General features: G+C 45.7%; 1 protein-coding gene across 8 annotated transcripts in view; it reads right to left on the bottom strand.

Annotated features, from left to right (window-relative positions):
• Nucleotides 1-1,587: 1,587 nt before the first annotated feature.
• The window catches only part of LOC148040543 (uncharacterized), a 99,884-nt gene continuing 79,157 nt past the window's right edge, over nucleotides 1,588-22,314 (bottom strand). For 2 of the 8 annotated variants that reach the window (XM_087700669.1, XM_087700687.1), the window contains 5 exons: nucleotides 5,923-6,045; nucleotides 5,703-5,801; nucleotides 3,193-3,493; nucleotides 2,984-3,105; nucleotides 2,408-2,732 (listed from right to left, as the gene is read on the bottom strand). In XM_087700669.1, coding sequence (XP_087556795.1) covers nucleotides 2,633-2,732; nucleotides 2,984-3,105; nucleotides 3,193-3,493; nucleotides 5,703-5,801; nucleotides 5,923-6,045 — 745 coding nt within the window. In that variant the 3' untranslated portion in view covers nucleotides 2,408-2,632. Of the gene's footprint in view, nucleotides 2,388-2,407; nucleotides 3,106-3,192; nucleotides 3,494-5,702; nucleotides 5,802-5,922; nucleotides 6,046-22,314 lie in introns of those variants that run through there. The other 6 variants (XM_087700678.1, XR_015694956.1, XR_015694955.1 and 3 more) reach the window with 6 other exon arrangements.

Genomic DNA, 22,314 nt, shown 5'->3' with positions numbered 1-22,314 from the left:
AACCAAGTCCCTCTCGCCCTTTGACTTCCTTGTAATGCTCTTTGTGATTTCGTGTCTACTTCCAATATAAACTCGAAACTCAAGAGGGGCCCTTTGTTTTCGCCCCCTACTCAATTGTTGCATCCTTGTGCCGTGTTGTGTTACGCTTTTGCACGCTTGTGGGATCGTCGAGTGGTGAATAATACCTCATGAGGCGTGTTCGACGAGACATGTCACCCCTACCCCAAGATGGACCATGGCAAGTTACATTCAATTATACCATGAATTAGAATTGGTAGTTCCAATTCATACCTATTCATTTACATTGTTGTATCATTGCTATTTTCAAAATGCTATCCTTGGAGGCTTGGTACTATGTTCATTGCTTTCTATAAAGCCTTAGTACTTCATTTGTTATGATAAGTTTCAGATTTGTTTATATATTTTGATAGGTTTTGTACATGGTTATAGAATATACTATATTTGACAGGATAGTAGACATGAATAGTAGGGATGTGGCCCTCCCTACAATTGTCTTTTTCATTAGTGTCTGCAAATGCTCCGATATAAAAACCTTGCATTTGTTGAAATACATGCTAAAATTTCCTTTGTACACCTCGATAAATTTTGTATTGGCATAATATTCCAATGCGTATCTCAATGGCCATACTTGACATGCTAACATTAATGCTTTTATTTATTGGCGATTAATTATTTCTAGGATAAGGCTTTATGACATTGAAAAAAAAATCATGTGTGTGTTTCGTCGTATCGTGGGTATTTCCCTCATTCCTTGTAGTGAATTAGACCCGCAACAACCAATTGCATATCTATGGGGTTCAACTTGTAGGGTTTTTTTCAAAGGGTTACAGAGCCCTTCTAGAGGCATTTTGACCTTCAAGAGAAGGTAAATATTTTTAAAACCTTATTATCGAAGGGCAAGGAAATAAATTTGCCCTTCCTAAAGAAGGGCATGATTTTACAAACCTTACTATAGAAGGGTAGTTATGGCGTGCATGCTTGGTCATTGTTGCAAGCTCGGTTGATTGTGAGAGAGGTTTCTCCAAAATGAATCATATCAAGTCCAATAATCGCAATAAATTGTCACTCGAGAGCTTGAATCAACTCATGCTCCTTTCATACGATGGTGCGAAGGACCCTACAAATGTTGATTGGGATGCCATCTATGCTATATGGGATGGATTAAAAGCTCATTGCAATGTTAATGTTGTAACAACAAAGTTGACATAAGAAAGTCTTAAGTAATGGTGTGCTTTGATTGTATTGCTATTTCATTTGAGACTATGGATGACTGCAAAGCTATCTTATTGCTTTTCTAGACTATCTTAATCGATTGAGCAATAGCCTCAACATGGCATTGCAATTTTATTTTTGGTGATAACATTATAAATGTTTAATGCTTAAATAATTACTCATATGTTGTACTAAGTTTTAAATATTCCATCATCATATCATGTCGGTATTAGAATTTTGAAAATTAATGGACACGAAAAACCAGCAAAATAGCTTATATTAATGTTAGTTATTATTATTTTTTCTCAAATACTATTCTATAGCTAGAAATGCAAATTTTAGAATACATGTCTATGGAAGGTCAAGATTTTGAAAAAGCCCTTCCGCACTTCATGAGCCTTTCAATGGAAAAAACCTAGGGGACTTTCAAAAATGAACCCAAGTGCGTCACGTATGGTCACCGTTCGTGTAAGTCTGGACTACAGCACTCAGCTCATCGGTCCTCCTTGGTAGGGGGGGCCTCAACGTGATCAAGCTCCATTCTTCGTTCGGCTTGCAAGCCATCCTGTCTGCCCATAAGAAAAATGCCATGTGACTCTTGCTCGCTCTCTCTTGGTGTTCCATTGGTAGTCTTCGTGGAAGAGGATCTGACCTTCTTGGGAGTTGCCTCCCTTTCATTACATGGTTTTTGCCCTTTTCGGTCATTTATGTCTCCTGGTTACATGGATATCTACACCCACAGTTCATCTTCAATGGTACCTTGGAGAACTTGCGACATTTGTGAGAGTAGCAAGGACTAATAAATACACTGACTGGAGAAGGATTCATTTTGTCTGGCATTTTTCCACCCCCTGCGAGAAGACTTTGACAGGGTCTTGGCTCTTGCAAGGGGAAATTTCTTCTATTCTTGTGTTGTCCATCAAAGGAAAGTGTTATGTGTATCACCGATATTTCTTGCCTGGAATGATACCACATAAGTAATGGCTGTATTTGGAGACCACCAAAGATGTGGAAGACCCATACTGTTTTACCAAGGTAGAATAATTATTATGGGCTGATTTATAGATTTCAGATAATTTCTTTTTGGCACTGAGGTTTTTTACACAATTCCAAGTTGGTAGAGATAACTTCTCCAAATTCAGAGAACATTTTATCTACAAAAATACAATTTACAGGTGAATTTGCATTCGTACTTCTGTACAGAAATGATTTGTAAGTACATAAAAAAATGTGTCTGGTCAATGTTACAGTACATTACTTTCAAGAATATAGGGAAGACCTTTACTACAATGCTGTATCATGGATACATAGAGTTTAAAAGCTGCATGCAGATAGCAGATAAGCTATTGAAGCTTCAGAATATCTGATCTTTGAAAGTAGAAGCTACCTCTTTAACTACTCAGCTGAGGAAATGTACAGCATCAAGATCTGCAGATTGTCGTTCTTCATGAATTCGTTGCTTGAAGGGGTGAGGCAAAAACTTTTTGGGCTTTATAAGCCTGGACAGTTATTTTAAACATCGAGTGAGTGTTCCTTCCAGTTCTTTACATTAATGTAGGACACCCTATTTGTTTCTATAGATCTTGTTTGTATTTCTTTAGTTCTACCTTGGATGCAAAGAAATATCAAGACCAAATTTTCCAGAGAGCACCAAAATACAGGGTGAATTTCCAAAGCATCATGCAAGATGAAAGTGCATTCATTGCTGTGTCATCATGTTTAGCATGTTTTCCAAGTTTTTTCTGCAAACCTTGGAAATGAAATCTTCCAAATATCATCAGCAGCTTTAGGAATGTGTTGTCTGAAAATATTTAAAGTTGGTTTAACTTTAGTCTTTGTTGACTGGTTCACACTATGCTTTGAATTCTCATCCTGTGCAAAATATCAATAATAACCCCTGAAGAATAGTTTTACAAACTAGAAACTGACAATAAACCTATAAACAGTCTGATATTATACCTGTGAATCTTTAATATTTGTAGATTTAGGCCCAAGTGGTACTGCACCAGAAAGATGCTGTTCTTGAGAATTATCCAAGTTGACATCCGGATGTTCTTGAGAAACTGCATCTGCTTTTTGGCTCACCATACAGTGTTCAGACGATTCTGCAGCTTTTGAAGGACTTGTAGATTTTGAAGCTGATACAAAATTGATGTTCCTCATGGGAGGTAGCTTTAAGTGCTGAGGTAGTTGAATTAATGAACTTGGAAAACCTTTTTGATGCTTTAGCTTACTAAGTGCAGCAGCTTGTTCTGCATAGCTGAATCCAAACAACTCAGACTAACTATGGGAAATACTGATTATCTTTCAGATATTTAAGAAGTTAGTCAAGAACTCAGCATATTACCATTTTAAGTAAAACCACTGTTCCATATACTTCATTAGTTTATATAATATGAGGCTATCCATGGGAACTTATCTCGATACATGTACAAATTATGATATTATGAGGGGACGTCGGGACGAAAGGAACTTCACTCACACACAGACATAGGGAAATCACTAACTGCCATCAGCTACATCACGAGCAAATCCCAGAGGTGCCTAAATGGCTGAGTGATACTATCTATTTCAAAGTCAGATTATCATACACCAGGAACATGTTTTGCAAATCCAAAAATGTGTGTAAAAGAAAACGCACAAAAGAAACCCCCAAAAAACAAAACAAACAAACAACAAACGAACAAAACAAAGAACCAAAAGATCTCCAAGGAGCGTTTCATCCAAAACTCAAGCAAGATTCAAGGAATGCCTCTCTTGCTCTAGTGTGATAGAGCATTACGATGGACAGTATTGTTCATAATGAATTGATGCACTGCTATAATCTTTGATTGGAAAATTATCAGACTTCACCAAATAAGCACACCCCCCTCCGTATATGCCGTGTATTTTGCCATGAGTGCGTTGCATGATGCAGTATGTGCATACTTTTGAGATAAAAAGAGCAGCTAATTGTAATAGTTAAATTAAAGTAAGAAGCAATTAAGGTGAAGGACAAGACTGCCATGCAAAGAACTTAGAAGATACAAAGGCCTTGCAACAATGTTGGAGCAACAAGTGGGCTATGGAACCTATCTTCTCGAAAGGGCATCCAAAACGACAATGGTGTAGGAACCCTCTCTGTATAATGAAGATGGTGTCATGCAACACTCACAGAAAGCTGGCATATGCATTCAAGGATCAAACCCATCAAAAGAATCTTGCAAGCCTAGGGTTGCTAAGCTTCTACAGATTTTCTTATGTAGGCATATCTTTGCTCACTTGCACTGTAGGTGAACTTCAGAGGGATCTGAGAAATCAATGATCTCCTACCAGCCAGGTTCCCACTCAAGATCATCCAGTGCACAGCATTCACACATCCCAACGTGCCACTCATGCAACTCCTCTCAAAGTTGGAAGGAACAAGCTCCTAGACTTGGCTCTCAGCCTAATCACTCGGATCCTCCTCCAAAGCACTCCTGTGAGCAACTTGCTGTGTGACCTCTCTCAAGACAAAGTCTAGAACATGAGGCTTACGAAACCATCAGTAATGATAGCCCACCAGAGAGAATTGTGAACAGTAAGTTCCTCTAAGCTGCCTCAGGTTCTTGCGAGGTGGCTGCAGCCACTCCCAGAGCATCAATTGTCTTAGACCAGCACACCAGAATCCCCTTGTTCAACCCGATTAAGTGCTTCAGGCCTGATTTTTGGCAAAGCAGTAGAAGTTCCTTTACACTCCACCTGGTCTTGTTGGGCCCAACTTCTACATGCTCATCCCAAGTATAGCACCATTGGAACTTCAGAGATGGACTAAGAACTTTACCTGCAATGATTAGAGACAACCATGCCTAATGCATCTAGCTGAAGTTCAGAGACTTTGCCTATTTGTAGGTGATTATAAAGCAAACAAAGGAACTGTTGCTTGTCACTCTGCTTTTTCTCGACATACTTGTACAAATGAAGATGAATTTGGAAGAAGGCAACAACTATGTACAGTGGGTTTATTTAACCTTGTACTAAATGTGGCTTCAGAATTGTCCAGATGCATGAATCCAATCCAGCAAAAAAGGAGCAGAGTCACTTCAGACTGTGACCGGACAAATACAGAAAGAGTCTACATGTTTTACGAAGTCTCTAATTGGTGAGTTGGTTATAGGGTGAATATTTCTAACCAATGGTGGGATTTCAAATCTTGGCTAGCTCAAAACATGCAACTTTCTTATATGGGTGCACGGGTCATGGTGGTCAAAAGTTTCTTCCTGCGGACAACTTTTTAAGCTTTCAGAGTGTGGCATGCCAGCAACACGACCCTGTCCTGCAGTAGTGTCTGAACCATTCTGAAATCACGCATGTGAATCCCTCCTAAAGTCTGGCTTGAGCAGCCTAGCCACTATTGAGCCCCAGCTGCTTGTCTTGAGCTCAGTGAAGTCTCACATGCAGTTAGATTCTTTGGAATAACAGTACATCAAAATCAAGAGTTCAAAAGTTACCTGAAATAAGAAGGCCCTCTGATTGGAATTGAAGATGAAATTCCCTTGGCAGGCTCACCAGTGAATAGGTTGTAGACCATGTATCCATCAAAGCCTTCACTGCAAAGTTCACAAAGCTAGAACTTGACTTATCTAACTAGAAGAAATCAACACTCAATCATGAAAACAGTAACAGGGTTATTTTGATGGTGTGAAAATGGCATAGTTTGTCTTGACCCACCATGGTGTTCTTCTGGTCTTTGGCTTAGATTCAACAAGAACTTGCAAACCTTGACCCAAATTGGAGTTAATCATTGGGCATCCAAGGTCTGCACCAAGTCTTTTTGGCATTTTTCTTTCCCAACTACAGAATGAAGACAAGCAAATTCAAACTTAAACTGAGAATCACAAACAAAAATGCGAGCAAGTCTCCTCAAAGATAATCATAAAAAGTCTCTTCAAAGGCAACTTGATAAGAAACCCAAGTTATTACTCTTCATCAACCTTTTTTGGTGCATGCACTCACTGGATCTAGAGTACTACATACATGTTGCTAGTATTATAAAGAATCAATGTGACCTACACTATTCTGTTTGAGACACAAAAAATCTGGCCAACAAAAGGCATGTCCCATTTATTGTTGCTCATGTCACTGAACAGAAGACTGATGCAATCTCTTTACATATGGCCTTGGATGGTGTAAAATGGCCTATTCAATTAGATATCTATGTCCCATCAACATTGTGCTTGATGCAAGCATCTCAATGATAGACGCTGTTTGGTTCTTTTATCAAGGCCATGGCCAAATCCATGCAGTTTCTGTTTTGGATCAATTAGGTCATCCACATGGGCAAAACATTACTCAACAAGCCATATTGATTGTTGAACCAGCAATAGTCATATCTGTTATGGCAATACTAGCCTGTTTCAAAAGTTCTGTGGTACACATTGAGAATATGCTACAGGAAAATAAGGCAAATATAGGTTTCATGCAAGAGATTCTTTCTAGATGTAGGCAGAAGATAAAGTTACTCGGGACTTCTTTCACATGATGGGCCACTGGCACTAAAGCATGGTGACATCACAAGGTCAGATGGGTCTCTAGCATAACTACCCCAGGAATTGGGACAGGTGGCCAGAGTGTACGATACTACCTTGTTGGACTTCATGATTAGATCCCCTAGATTTGTGGAGGCTAGGCACACAGTATGATAGAATGCCCAGACGTAATCACACCGATTCACATGTAGCATTGGAGCAGCACTATTGGCATTCTTTTGTGAGCAGATCTTGGGATCACTTGCAGCCCTTCCAGGGGGGAACTGTTCTCAAGAGGATAGACTAGATGCAACATTCATTCAGGCATACTAGGAGACCATGAGAAGAGGAATGTTGAGGGTTCTTCAAAAGGTTTTCCTTTGAAGTACTCCAATGCATCCAAGAGGAGGATTCAAATGAGCAGGATCAAGGTGACTGCACAACATTTGTCCAGAAAGGGCATTTCTTAGCCCTTTCTAACAGAATTTAGCAGAAGAAGACAAGAGCTTTAGGCTGAGAAAAGTTACACTATCTTTAGCTATTGGTGCATTAGGAGTTTAGTAGTAGGGACCTGACTTGATTATGGCAGAGCTCTAGTTGCATGCTTGAGATGTCATGTAAATGAGGAGACTCAGAGAAGAAACTGTTCCAGAGCTTAGGAGGTCCAGAGAAGAACACTCAAATTGGTTTTAGAAGGCACTCAAGAAGAGATGATAGTGACTTAGGGAGCAATACTTGGGTCACATACATGTGCAAATATAAAGACTTCCAAGGGAGCTATATATCACATCAGTAGAAGAGAGCTATACTCAGTTCGTACATTTATTTACAGTGGACTGTAAGATGCTATCATAAATGGATGCTCAATGCTATCATCATTGCCTTAAATCAGTTGGACAAGAAGCTATAGCAAGGCTTTACACCAGCAGTGCACATCCACTTTAAGAGCCGGGCTGCACCCGTGGTTCTAGCGGGGGGAAGGGAGCCCCACAAACCTTGCTTTGCACCGAGAGGGATAAAGGTGAGTGGGGTTTTGCCAGCCCTGCTCCACAAACCCTTGCAAAAAGGGGAGGTTTAGCACAGGGCTAGCAGGGTTAACAGGCCATATCGATTCCCATTAGTTCGGTGGGAGGTAGGTGTCATCGTCTACCAATTGTGTGCTGAAGTCTGACAAAATGTCAGATGCTTTCTCCAAATGACCTTCGCTTTAGTCCTGCAAACCCTGTGGCGCAACCACATTGTTGTGAAATGTGGTAAACACTCCTCCAAGCACTACTAGCCTGGGTGTGTGACCCGGCCCTAAGACTCGCACCAATACCTTCATAGAGCTCATTCATACTCTTAGAGGGAGATGAGATTGGAGAGATTGCAAGAGAATTCTAAGTGTGCGAGGAGGACACTATCGAGCTGTTCACGCAAGGGTTTTTGGGGGGAGGTTTTCCAACACTTTTCATAGAAAAACAAAACTCTAGGCCAAATGGGCGGAGGGTGGGGACCGGGGGGGGAGGTATGTGCGGCATCACGAGGGTGTAGGCCTGGGATGTGCCTATGTTGTACCGTTTCTTTCATTGAGTAATACAAGAGCATCCAATAGTGGAACAGACTAATGAGCTCCCTACCATCGCGTTGTTGCCCGCCATCGTGCCTCCCCCCTCCCTCTTGCTGCCATCACGCCTTCCCCCCCCTCCTATCTGCCATTGCGCCCCCCCTTCCTGGCCGCCATTGCACCTCTCTCCTCCTGCCATTGTGCCTTCCCCCCTTCCCTTCGTCGCGCTGCATGCCATCACCTTCTTGACGTGCTGTCCCTCCCCTTCTCGTCAGCTCCTTCTCATACTCCCCCCCCCCCCCCCCCGGCTGCCCCTGCATCCCTCGCCTTGTGGCCTAGTCCGGCAGGTCCACCCGCGGGATCAGGCCATCCATGGGGTCCAACACCTTCCCCACCATCAGAAAATAGCATCTCCCCCCCCCATTGCTCCCTCTATTTGCAGCAACACTCCCCCCTCCGGCAACGTAGTAGCGTGATTGGTAGGTTCTTGGCAGGGACGTGCAATGGAAACCTCTGGTCTAACGCCGGTGCATTTGGCAAGTCCCCCCCCCCCCCCCCCCCCCCCCCGTCAAACACCTTGTGCGTCATCCTCTCTGAGAGGAACATCTCTTAGCTGTCCGTGTCACAGAGCTGGAGCTAAAAGAAACAACAATCTTTGGTCAGGTAGCAGGACACTCCCATCCAGGGCCCAACTTCGGAATTGGTTTCACTCCATGCTGCGCATTGGCACAGCGCAGATCGTGGAGGCGGCTCTCATGGGCCAAGGGATTTTTATGGTACGACTCACCTCAGTAGACGCAGCCCGTGAGCTACTGGTGGCTAGCTCCCCCTATGCTTCCATGAAGGGGGTCATCTACATGGTTCCCTACTACAGTGAGGCATTCGCGCTCCACAACAGATTCCTTAGACATCCAGTCACCCTTCTCTTCCCCGGACTGACAATAGAGTATCGCCAGTTAGTGGAGGACTTTGGATGGCTCTTCGGCACTGTCCTTTCCACCTCCTTCGTAGACGCAGTGATGGACGTAGGAGTCCCAAATGTACGAGTGGCAGTGAAAGAGACAGAATATACCACAGTTTCTGGAGATTGAGATAGGCGGACACTCCTTCAGGCAGTAGGTTATTGTGACTGGGCAACCATGGCAGTGCCCACATTGCCATGACTTTGGGTATCTGGCAGTAGATTGCACACGCTTTGGAGCCAAGGCGGCTTCACCATAGTTGCCAGGTACAAAAGGTATGATATGGTACTATACGATAAAATATGGTACTAAATGGTACCTTAAGATTTTATAAGGTACAGTACGATCTTTCGTACATAGTACTAGTGCAACTATGGTTGAGAGAGAGAGAGAGAGAGAAGGTTGAGAGAGAGGAGAGGCTTGAGAGAAAAAGAGGGTGTGAGAAGCTTGAGAGAGAGAGAGAGAGAGGCTTGGGGGAGAAATAAGAAAAAAAATAGAAAAAAAAAAGGAGAAAGAAAAAAAGAAAGTTGTAGACTTATAGGAGAGTGGCCAAAAAGTACCTATTTTTTCGTACTAAATCGTACGGATACGTACCGTATGGATCAATCCTTACTACGTATGGAGGCAACCTTGGGCTTCGTCGACAAGCCCACAGGTGGACACAGACGGCTTTACACGGGTCCAAAGAAGACAAAGAGGGAGACGGCAGGGAGGGCCGTAGTGAGCCCCTCAGACACAACCATGACAGCAGGGAGCAAGAGGGTGAGCGTCGCCACCCAGCAGAGCACCACGCGCCCCCCCCCCCCCCCCCCCCTCCTCCTCGTCCCACCCGGCAGGACCTCAAGCCTCCACATCCATCCCCCATGGAGGCGTCACACGCCACCTCACCCGAGGGCCCACATCCCCCACACCCACACCCACACCCTCGCACCCCCCTCCCCAAACACACCAGAGCCACCCCACCATCCCTCGATCATTCCCCTCCCCACTATCCCCTCACCAATTAGACCACCTGATCTCCACCCAATTCAGGTGACTCCACCCCCACACCCCCCTCCCCCCCCCCCCCCTCAGGAGGTGAGGAGCCACATATGCCAACATCCTCCACTCACTAGCAGCCTAGCCCCCCCCCTCCCCACACAACCACCAGGCTCATCCGTCCATGCCACTCGTCACACTTTCCCGAGACAGGCACAACTACTACCACATGAGTTTTTTTGCAGTGGTCTATGGTCTTACCTGAGAGTTGCGGAGCGCAGAGAGTTCCCAATACCTCTGGAGGTGGAAATCTTCATGGTATGCAAGTCAAGGAGCAGCAAGGTCCATCTACTAGCACCAGCGGATGGACCAAACTACGCTTTCTTCCTTCAGACCTCTCACATAGGAGATTGGACGATGACACAGATAGAGAAGGAGGTGAAGAGCGAGGTAGCAGACCACATCTCCCAGTGGATGGGAAAAGGAGGACTAGCACTCCTCCTAGCAGTGGCCTAGTTGCATGATGGACATTAACTCGTGGGCTGGGATCCAGGTCCCACATCTGAGCATTATCTTTCAAGCCCCTCCTCAATGGAGAGCTCTGATGAATGTGATGGAGTGGCCCTTGGCACATACGGCCCGTTTTTACCAGTGTACAGAGTCATGCCTCTCAACCTGGCTAATAAATGCCCAGGTGGTACCACCAGGTGCATCTATCACCCCCATGGTCCGCTTGAGGGCTACCATTGGGGAATGGAGTTCACCATCTTGACCTGCAACAAAGCGTATCCACATGCCTCATAGCTCTTCCAATAGCTTTCACACCAAACACTCAGTCACAGGTTTCCCTATGAGTTTACATCTTGCATCCTGGAATGTGAACAACCTCCACTACAATGGGGCATGTGGTTCTAGGAAGTTGATTGTTCGGCAGGAGCTGCAGCTTGCCCTCACCGGACAGATTGACATCTTACTTTTGTAGTAGCATAAACTTACTCCCGCCCAGGCCCACCAGCGGGTAGGGAAGGTACTCCTATGTAGTTCACACACTTATTGGGAGCACGCCATCAGTGCCCACGGCAGGAGTGGAGGTGTACCACCTCTATTGGCCCGAGCCTCACCACCTGTGTTCGGGACCATACGACGATTGTGACAAGGAGGGTTCTATGGATCAGATTGGATATTGGGGACTCGTGCCTTGGAGTCCTCAATGTCTATACCCCTATTGAGGTTAGGGCACATAGCAGCTTCTGGGCGGAGATCACAACAAGACTCCCAGAGGTGGACTCCTGGATTGTTGGAGGAGACTTCAATAACCTCGAGGCCTTAGAGGACCAACAGGGCAGAGGCAAAAATTACCAGGGCATGGCTAGGGAGGAGTAGGAGGCATGGAAGGTCTTCCTACTAGCAATAGGAGCATGCGATGCTTGGAGAGACCCAGCTTTCCACAGGAGGAAGAGGTCGCTAGACTTCTCTTGGGGATACAAGCGGCTAGGCGGTGTTTTGCGAGAGTGGCTGGATAGGTTTTATGTGGGAGAGTGGGGATGCTCTCGCAGAGACCAGGTAGGGCAGTTGGTTGGCACCACTTTGTCTGATCACTACGCGATTCTCCTGACACTTGATGCCACAGCCTCTACCCTAGACACACAATCCTGTCGGAACCCAAATTCGATCTATAGGAGAGAGGAGGTGAAGAGATAGATTGAGCAGATTTGGACTAGGGAGTGGGGCTGAAGGGACTGGATCACAAAGGAGGTTGCAGAGGTCCTAGCTGAGTCGAGCAGTATCTGCCAAGAGCCAGCCCTACAAGCCAGGCAGTAGAGCTGGGAGGAGGAGAGAGCACTCCAGCAAGACCTAGCAGCCAGGCAGAGACTATACAGGAGGCACTAGGGGATCCCACCCTCCTCACACAGGAGGTGCGCACATAAGCAGCCCTTGCTGGCCTAGAGGACAGGCACTCAGAGTTTTCATTCCACACCTCAGCAACCTTTTGGCAGCAGAAGGGGGACATGATGTGCAAGGAGTTTTTCCAAGTGTATCAGCCCTGCACCTCAAGAGAGCAGATACGCAGCCTTTAGGATCAGTATGGGAGGATTCGCTCTACCCCAGATGAGGTGATGGAGATTTCCAGTGACTACTACAGATGCCTTTTCCAGCAGGAGACAACCTCAGCCACCAAAGGATAGCGATGTAGACAACAGGTCTGTGATCACATCCCGTCCCTCGGAGGAGATGGGATGCTCCCTCCTAGACCCCTTCATAGAGAAGGAACTTGAGGAGGCTTTCCATGCACAGGACAGGCAGACATACCCAAGAGAGGATGGCCTTTCTAAGGCCTTCTTCACTACCTACCGGGAGGTGGTGAAGGACCCCTTACTGCTGGCCTTCCAGGAGAATTTCAGCTCAAGAAGGATGCCAGGGAGTCTATCGGCATGTCTTATGAGTCTCCTCCCCAAAGGGGAAGACCGGTTGGAGCTATCCCAGTGGAGATCAATCACCTTGCTGTCAATGGCCTACAAGGCACTGGCAAAGATAATTGGTAGGCGACTCCGCCTTGTGCTTCCAGACATCATGGCACACAGACAGGCTTTGTCTAGGATAGGAGCATCCTAGACAATGTCTTCACCTTCTTTGAGGCAACAGAGTGGGCCCAACACAGTGGTCAGGGATTGGCAGTACTACTCCTGGATTTCGAGAAAGCCTATGATAGGGTTGACTGGGACTTCTTAGAGGGCACCATGGTGAGGTTGGGCTTCCCGCAGGCATGGATCCGCGGGGTCTCCGCACTTTACAGATCGGCTACCAGCAGGGTTCTCATAGGTGGCAAGCTAGGGGAGGAGTTTCGACTGGAGAGATCGGTCTGGCAAGGCTGCCCTTTGACCATGTATATGTTCCTACTCTTTATAGAGGCGATGACTCACTTCCTCAGGTCACGTGTGAGTGGAGATGGAGTTGTTAGACTCAGAGTATGTAGATGATACAACACTCTACGTAGAGGACGATGAGTTGATGCTAGAGAGAGTGAGACTAGCTCTCAAGGTATTTTGCATTGCAGCAGAAGTGAAAATCAACTGGCGAAAGTCAGTTGGTTTCCTTACAGACCCGGACTCTAGCATGGAGTGGGGCGTCCACTTAGGATTTAGATGGGTGTGCAGAGGGTAGACCGTCCATTACCTAGGGTTCCAGGTGGGACTCAATATCACTCCTGCCCAACAGTTTCTTCCACTCCTCGACTCTATTCGGAGGAAGGTGACCTACTAGAGTACAGCTCGCCTTTCCCTAGAGGGCCAAGCCCTAGTGGTTAACCAGGTCCTCCTAGCGACGGCTTGGTACATCACCTCGTGTTGGTGCTTCTCCTCGTCCTATCTAATTCAGCTTCGCCACATAGTGCGGAACTTTCTCTGGGCCGGGTCAACCGGTTCCAAGGACTCCTGGGCCAAGGTGGCGTGGGCGACCATCATCCGGCATTGGTCAGAGGGAGGGCTTGGGATCATAGACCTAGAGTATCAGGGTCTGGCCCTTTTGGGCAAGCTAGTAGTCTGCCGTCTCACACTAGGAGGGCAAACATGGAAGGTCCTATTGCAGGAGGGTCTCCAGGAGTGTAGATCGAGGCTTGGCAGTGATTGGAGGCCGTCCATGAGATGGATCTTCACGATGGCCTAGATCACATCCCCCAGGTCCTCCTTCCTGCACAACTCACTTCGTGTGTGGCAAGGCCTTCGTACGGCCCTAATTCAGAGCCCCCCAGTCTGCCAGGAGGAGATAGGTCGCCAGCCCATGATCTAGAACCCCCAGGTCAGAGATCGGGATGGGATACAGATTGGCGAGCGCCTCCACATCCAGTGGGCTGGTTGGGAGGCCGCCCGGCTTGCACCAATAGGACATGGTGGGAGGTGTACAGGATGGTGGACCACGAGGTGTTGCAGCAGGCATCAAGTTGCCAGAGAGAACTTGAGTTCAAAATAAGGGAGATTAATGCAGCAATACCTTAGGAGTGGCTTGACCCCCTGATATGAGAGCTAGTAGAGCCTGGTGAGGTATAGGCCACTAGGTTTTCACTAACAAGCATCCCCCTACAAGTGGTAGGTAGAGTGGGCGGCGCTCCACATGGGAATTTCTTTACCATGCAGGAGGGGGGGTGTCTGGTCCTTAACAGAGGGTAGCAGGAAGAGGGGTTATTTGCCCTTTCGTGGAGGAGGATTCGAGTGGTTGGCCTTCAAGGAAAGACATGGCGTTTGGACCCTTATGTGTTTTGGGAGGAGCTCCGGGAGTGGCGCCTCTAGATATGGGAGGGCAGGCCACTTGATGAACTGGAGTGGGACCCTCAAGAGTGGCTATGGTCGGCCACTGCAGTTGCCAAGAAGCCACCGAGGTGCCTGAAGTACACAGCCAGGATTGGCAGACACGTACTGATGTAGGAGGACATGGACTGGGCACCTTCGCGTAGCAGGTGTTGGGCGGTGCACAACATCATGAATGCTTTTTGGTGGACTTTCTAGTGCCGCCTATGGGAGCTCGAGGAGGGTTTCGTATTTCTTATGGTTGTTGGCACATGGAGGCCTAGCGGTGGGGAGTTGGTTAAACCAAATGCAAAAGGATCGAGATTGTAAAAGCTGCACACGGCGGTTTCTAGAAACTCCAAAGCATTGCCTTTGGTCGTGTGAGGCAACGCAACTCGTCTGGAGAGGAGCATGCCGCATTCTCCATCGTATAGCACCCAACCTGGGATGTATCTCATGGGAGCTTTTTGTTGGTAGGCACTTAGCTAGGTCCACGTCACCTTTTGTATGAGGCCAGGATGCAGGACACGATTTTCATCATTGAGGCTGGGTCTTGCGCAGTGGTCGGCTTGGAGGCTCTATCCATCCGCCAAGTACTGGAGCCCACAGCAGACTGCTCTAAGGTATGGGAGATTGTAGGGAGTCTTACTGGATGGCACATCTGGAAGGTGCAGTGTCAAGAGGTTTTTGGCAGGGAGAGACTTTCAGTACACGCGAATTTCGCAGTACTTTGGACCTCCATCTGACATCATCCACTCCCTCCGCGGCCGATGGGACCAGGTGCAAGGCGAGTCTCGAGCTCGTCAGGAGCTCCGTTTTCATTTCATGCGCACTTGGGGCGGCTAGGACCTAATTTTCATGATGTCGGCGCCAGCCCTAAATTGCTCTTGCTCAGAGTGGAGTGATCAACACGGAAGCAGGAGAGGAGGTCCAGTGCACCAAAGAAATCATGTCGAGACGTAGCTTCCCACAACAACATGAAGGATGACAAAGAGAATGCACCCATCCTAACAGTTAAAGAAAGGAAAAAAAGCCGAGGTCAAGAATGAAGAGTAGCTCAAGAGGAGAAAATAGCCGGTCTAGAGAGGCAGTTGGAGGGCATGTCAAGCATGTTGGACTCAATTGGGCATGTCAGGCATGTTGGACTCAATCTGGAGGAACATGCAAATGGAGAAGAAGAGGAAAGGAGAAGAAAACTAGAAGTGGAGTAGGGTTATAGAGAGTGGGTGATACAGCAACAGGAAGAGGAGAAAAGACACAAATTGCAAGAGAGATGGATAGGTTGGTAGATAGGTTAGGTGGAGAGAAGACTTCTAGGAGAGCTCCGAATACAAGGAAAGACAAGGAGAAGGTAGTTAAAGCAAGGAGCAAGAAGAAGGACAAAAAGAAAGACAAAAGACAAAACTATAGGGAAGAGGGGGAGAGTGACAGTTCATAAGACGACTATGGCAAGTTCAAAATGCCCCAACCCACCAAGTACAAAGGAGAGAGAGACAGGAATTCCATCTAAAATTATCCATTGGGATGTAGAAAGTTGGTTGCCTCGCATATATTTTTGGAATATTAGGTCAAATATCAAATTTTCCATCGGTGTTTTGGAGTAGGTTCTCATAGAATGCTTGGGTGGTGACCAAGGAGAAGATGTACATGGCTTAGCCACCAAGGTTTGAGGCCCCCCATTCTAAGAACAAAATTTTTTAAGATGAATAAGGCATTGTATAGGCTGAAAGGCCACCTCTTGTGAGTGGCTATTAAAAGTATTATGCAAAAAGTACCCATTTTAATAGTTGGAGCAAGGGATTCTTGTAAAGCAAACACTTCTACCTATAAAATCCATGTGAGTAATTTGGCTTTGTACCTTTCTAAGGTCCCATAAGCCTTGTGCTTTACCCCCACTTGTGCCAATGATATTCCTCTTGGCTAACCAATCCACAAGCTCCCAAGTATTATTCTTCATTATGCTATCATACTTAGCTTGCACAACTAATTTCTGTGCAAGATTTTCAAGTGTTTCTACGTTAGCTAGCTTCATTACTTCTTGCATAATCTCAACCATCAAGGCCATGTTAACTATGCAAGTAAAAGCCTTCCATTTCTCCTATATTCTTTGAAACCTTACTAGTTCACTTTCTTTTTTCTTAAGGGATATAGCCATATAGAATGAGTGCATGCAAGAAGTGAGCTTTTGAGTGAGCTTTTTTTTGGCAACCTCCAATTTTATTCCACATAGTCCAAATAGTCCTCTTCTTCTTGTGGACATATATCAAGTACCACTGCTTCTCCTCCACTAGCGCCACCATCCCAACACCACTCCCACCTCCATCGCCCCTACCTCTACCACCATCACCACCACATCTTACTCTCCCCCTCCTCATCAAGACAAATACTTGAAGTATGCCAGGATCACTGAAGATAGGAAGGGAGAAGTGACAGTCATCTACTTAGAGGAAGATGCAGCTAATTGGTACCTACTGGAATAGAAGCAAGGACACACTATTTTTTCATGGGAAGAACTCCAAGAGGAACTCAAAGACTACTTCATCCCAAAGATGGAGAAATATTCAAAGTTAGAGATGAATGGAGAAATCTCAAGCAAACATAATGAAAGATGAAGGAGTATGTTAGCAAATATAAGCATCTGATGCTACAGCTACCCAATGTGGACACCAACACTAAGTTACATGGATTCCTATCTGGCATGCAAGAATGGGCCAGAAGAGATGTGGAAAGATAAGAGCCAACCAATTTAGCTAAGGCCATGAGGATGCTTGAAAGACTAGTTGACCTAGAAGGGAGAAGGATAGCCCAAGGGAGCCAGACCAGATTCAATATCAACCTTGCCAACAACTTTTGGACCTCAAGACCCAATACCCCTAGAGGCCCCTTCCTAGAGGTGCAGGGTCAAGTCTTAGGCATAACCCTAGCCACGTCACAATCCACCTTGGTGCCAAGAGGAGTTGTTGGCTGATGGGAAAACAACCACTACAAACCAACTCCGAGTGCCTTGTATGGGTTTGCTGGATCAAATACATCATGGTGGAGACCCCAAGGCTCAACCACAAGGATTAGATGTTTCAAGTGCGGGGGACTCCACTATCAAAACAGATGCCCCATGGACGACACAGCCTCCTCAAGTGGGTCTAGAGTAGCAGTCACTAGTGTATATGGAGGAGAGGAGCCACAACCCCCAGGTATCCAAGAAATCCCTAGGGGACTCCGACTATTTGTAGATTATAGGGCCCTTAATAAAATCACCATCAAGAACAAGTATTCCATGCCCTTAGTTAAAGACCTCTTAGATGGAGCCAAATAATTCAGTCGTATAGACCCTTAGGTCAGGGTACCATCAAATTCGTATAGCAAAAGAAGGCATTCCCAAAACAACCTTTCATACCTGATATGGAAGCTTTGAATGGCTCGTCCTAGGTTTTGGATTGAATAATGGGTCAGGCACCTTTTGTCACCTAATGGATGGAGTCTTCCGGCCTGAAATAGATGTCTTTATCATTAACTACATAGATGATCTCCTAGTGTATAGTAAAACTCTAAAGGAACATAAAAGACACTTATGCCTAGTTTTTGAGAAGCTAAGACAACACGAATTGTATGCCAAGCTTGAAAAATGTGAGTTTCCAGTGAAGGAGTTAGAAATCCTAGGTTTCATCGCGAGACCGACATCAAAGTAGACCCCAAGAAAGTAGAAGCAGTAAAGAATTGACTTGTGTTAAAGACCATGAGGGAAGTTCGGGAATTCCTAGGATTCACGGTGTTTTATAGAAGATTCATAAAGGATTATAGCCTAGTAACCACACCTACACCAAAGGAGATGGCGATTTCACATGGGGAAGCAAGCAACATGCCGCTTTTGAGCTGATGAAGAAATGTACGAGTCAAACCCCTGTACCCAAAGTGCCCAACTTTACAAAGCCCTTCGAAATCTCCACAAATGCATTAGATTATGGTATTGGGGGAGTGTTAGTACAAGATGACCACCCCATAGCTTATGAATCCAAGAAGTTCACTGATGCAGAAACCAGATGGAGCACATATGAGAAGGAGATGCTAGCAGTGATTGAGTGCCTTCGAAAATGGAAGCACTATGTTCAAGACAAACACGCAGTGGTCTTCATAGACAACATATCACTCAAATACTTCCAATCCCAACCAAAGTTGTTTGCCAAACAAGCCCGATGGCTCAACTTTCTAGCAGAGTTCAACTTGGAGATCAAACACAAGCCAGGCTCCACCAACAAGACAACAGATGCTCTAAGTCGCAAGGCCGATTTGAAAGCTATCAGTGTGGTCAGTAGCAACTTCCTCCATTTAGTAAAGGAGGCTTTGGAACATGACCAAGAAATGCACAAGATTATAGAAGAGGTGAAAGTTGACAAAGCACCACATGTCATCTATACCCTAGAGGAGGGAATTCTGTTTATAGGCAAGAGATTGTATACTCCCAACAGTGTGGAGTTGAAGAAGGTTATATTATATGAAGTGTATGATGGAAAGTTGGGTGGCCATAAGGGACAAAGTAAGACACTTGAACCACTCAGAAAGTAGTTCTTTTGGTCAAACATGAAGGAAGACTATATCAAGACGTGTCCTACTTGCCAACTCGTGAAGGCACCACACTCTAAGCCAGTAGGATTATTTCAACCAATGTCAATACCTAGCCGGCCATGGAATGTCACTAGCATGGGTTTTATTGTGGAGCTCCCAGAATCCCATGGTTATACCATCATCTTTTTAGTGGTGGACTATTTCTCTAAGCAATCTCACTTCATGCTTGCTAAACCACCATTGAATGCCGAGGTAGCCCGCCTCTTCTTCACGCACGTGTTCAAGCTACATGGCTTACCCTTAGCCATCGTCTCAGATCAAGATGGTAGATTCATGAGTGACATGTGGAAGGAACTCTTTAAGACTTTGAAAACACAGTTGAGATTCTCATCCTCCTTCCACCCCGAGACAAATGGGCAAGCAAACAGAGAGAGTGAACCAAGGCATTGAAAACTATCTCAGGAGCTACGCTTAGTTGGACCAAAAAGATTGAGCCTTGTACCTTGATGGGCTTGAGTTTCACTATAACAGCTCAATCCACTTCACCACAGGCCACACACCCTTTGAGTTAGCAATGGGAAAATAAGTCATCACACCCCCTGCCTTAGCCTCAGGAGTTGCCAAAGCTGAAGATCAGGATGCAAAAGAATTCTTGAAGAAATGGAGAGACCACAACAAAGCACTGGCCAGCTTATTAGAAGAAGTTGTATTAAGACACCGGATAAGTCAATAAACTCTACCCGTAGATTGTTGAGGGGTGAGGACAGCAATCTAGTAAGTGGGGGTGAGTGTAAGGGCTTTGTAGCTATACCATGGTGTTGCCACCAGAAACACCTATATAGGGAGTAGTAGTGACTCTAAGCCCTAGGTTTCCACTCTACATGTGATTCCCTATACCTAGTGGTGAACCCTCATATGTGCGATGCCACGAGGGTGTAGTCCTGGGATGTGCCTATGTTGTATCGTTTCTTTCATTGAATAATACAAGATTATACCTTGCTCTCACATATTGTGTTACCTTTCTATGCCATGTTGAGTGAGTGAACGAGTGTAGGTGCATCATTTGGGCGCGGGGGGGGGGGGGGGGGGGAGGTGGGGGGATGGTGGTTGGTTTTCTCCCAAAACTGGGGATTCCCTCAAAAACCCACCCTGCATGGTGACCCTCCAAAAAACCCCTGCTACCCTTAGGAAACACCATGTGGAAAGAGAGTCCAAGGTCAAGAATAGGTGATGCCTAGGGGAAAAAGCAAGCAGAATTCTTTTTTTTTTGGTTTAATAGCAAGGGGGGGTTTTCAAAACCCTCGTGTGACCTTAGAAAGGTTTTGAAAACCACTTTGCTGATCTGCAAACTGTTTCATATGGTTTTCATATTGCAGGAGAATTCTAAGTGCAGGGAGAATCCTAGCACCTTCTCATGGGATGCTAGGGGAGGTCCATACGGTCAGTTTTAGATAGTGTATTGGTAATCTTCAAGATTATGATAATATTAAGAATCTACGTATTTACATAGTGTATTGGTAATCTTAAGATCATGATAATATTGAGAATACAAGTATCTAAGCATGCAGTCTCTCTATGCCATGAACATAAAAGCTACTTCACCATTCGTAGCTTGATTGGTTATGAAACACCTGGGCTCATCTAAGGTCTGAATACTCTTAAGTTTCTTTGTTACTTGTGAAGGGTACAAATTTACTATACATTTTGATAGATCGCCTATGGCTGATTGCTGGTCTAATGCAGAAAATAGGGTTTAGCAAAGACACAGGAAAAGGTGGCAAATGAGCTGTAGATTATCCACCCAGCCTTGGCATGATATGCTTAATGGTTAATCTAATAAATCCTTAGTAAATTTAATGCATGCCTGCCACCTCATCAAGTGGGCTTTGACCCTTGTTCACACATTGAATGGCCTTGGCCTGTTTTGGCTTTAGCCCATGTTCACACATGTTAAACCACCCAAAATTACAACTTTTTGCTGGCAATTAACTGCCATTTGTGGTAGTACCCGAGTCCACTATGCCTATGAGTGATCTGGAGTGAGAACCCTGCTCAGATGCTGTCCAATGATGAGAAAAGAGTAGCTCCCTTAAACATACTCATAGCCATATGCTGGGCCTCTGTCTGTGACCCATGCTACAGCCCCCCAAGCAGCCACCATGGTCTTTGCTGTGTCATGAAATACTATCCTGAGGGCTCTCCTCCAAAGCTCATGGGCTCTGGGGGCAGTCCCATAGGCAATGTCTCTGTGTCTCCGTTGGGTTGCCACATCTTGCATATGCTATTGGGTCCCTGCGGTATCCAAACCACGTGCCAATTGCTAAGCTCGTGTGAGCTACAAGCCATAGGAAGAGAGAGATCTTCCTATGCCTGAAGCTATCATGTAGCCTCCTCCAAAAGTCACATAGGAACTCTGTGATTCCCTCTCTGTTCCAATGAGGGGAGGCTGCTGGCTGTGCTCTGCTGATCCTGCTCATCTGTATTTTCTTCCCCAGCCTAGTAATGTAGCCAAAGAAGAGCACATCACAAGGTCTATCAAGGAATGGATCCCTCCAAACCCACTCTCCTGGATTCCACTGTAATATGCCCTTTGTCCAAGAGTATGGATGGATTCTAATCTCAAAAGGTGATTGAAGAGAAGAAGCTGCCTTCTCTTTTCTTCGGCTGTGTGGTCCTGATCTCCTGAAAATCCAGGGGATGCTTCAGCATTTTATGCCTACTAAAACAATCCCAAAAAGCATTGAAGCAATTAAAACGAGACTCCAGAATATACAGTAGAACAACTGGCTCAGCATGTTCCAGAAAAGGGGACTCTATGTTCACTCCACTATCAACACTTTATCCCTTTGGCCCCACTTTGCTTCACCAGCTCTGCAATGTCTCCCTGCTAGCTCATATGCTGTTGCCAGATTCTCTTTCCTCTCACATCCTCATTGTGATCATCTCTCATGATCTGCTGTTGATCAGACTGCTGCCCTACACCATTGAAGAGATGTTGCCTGCATCTCCTGCCCCTCTCTTATAGCTTCCCTTTTGCTCTCAATCCCTGCACATTGCTGCATTTCAATTACCAACTGCTGCTCACACAGCCAGAGGCTATCACCAGGCTGCATATACCTGCATTTCATCTTCCCAGAATTCAGTATTGCTATGTCCATCACTCCATCCTGCTGCTGTGCTATCTTCAGGATTCTGTCATCATCTACCCTCTCTAGACCTGCTGCATGGGACAATCCTCGTATCTACATTGCTGCCAAAGAGGTCTACAT

Source organism: Lygodium microphyllum, chromosome 2, assembly GCF_053477565.2.
Source record: "Lygodium microphyllum isolate KBCC chromosome 2, Lygodium_microphyllum_v1.1.10, whole genome shotgun sequence".
Lineage (NCBI taxonomy): Eukaryota > Viridiplantae > Streptophyta > Polypodiopsida > Schizaeales > Lygodiaceae > Lygodium > Lygodium microphyllum.
This window is presented reverse-complemented; position numbering and strand designations above follow the sequence as displayed.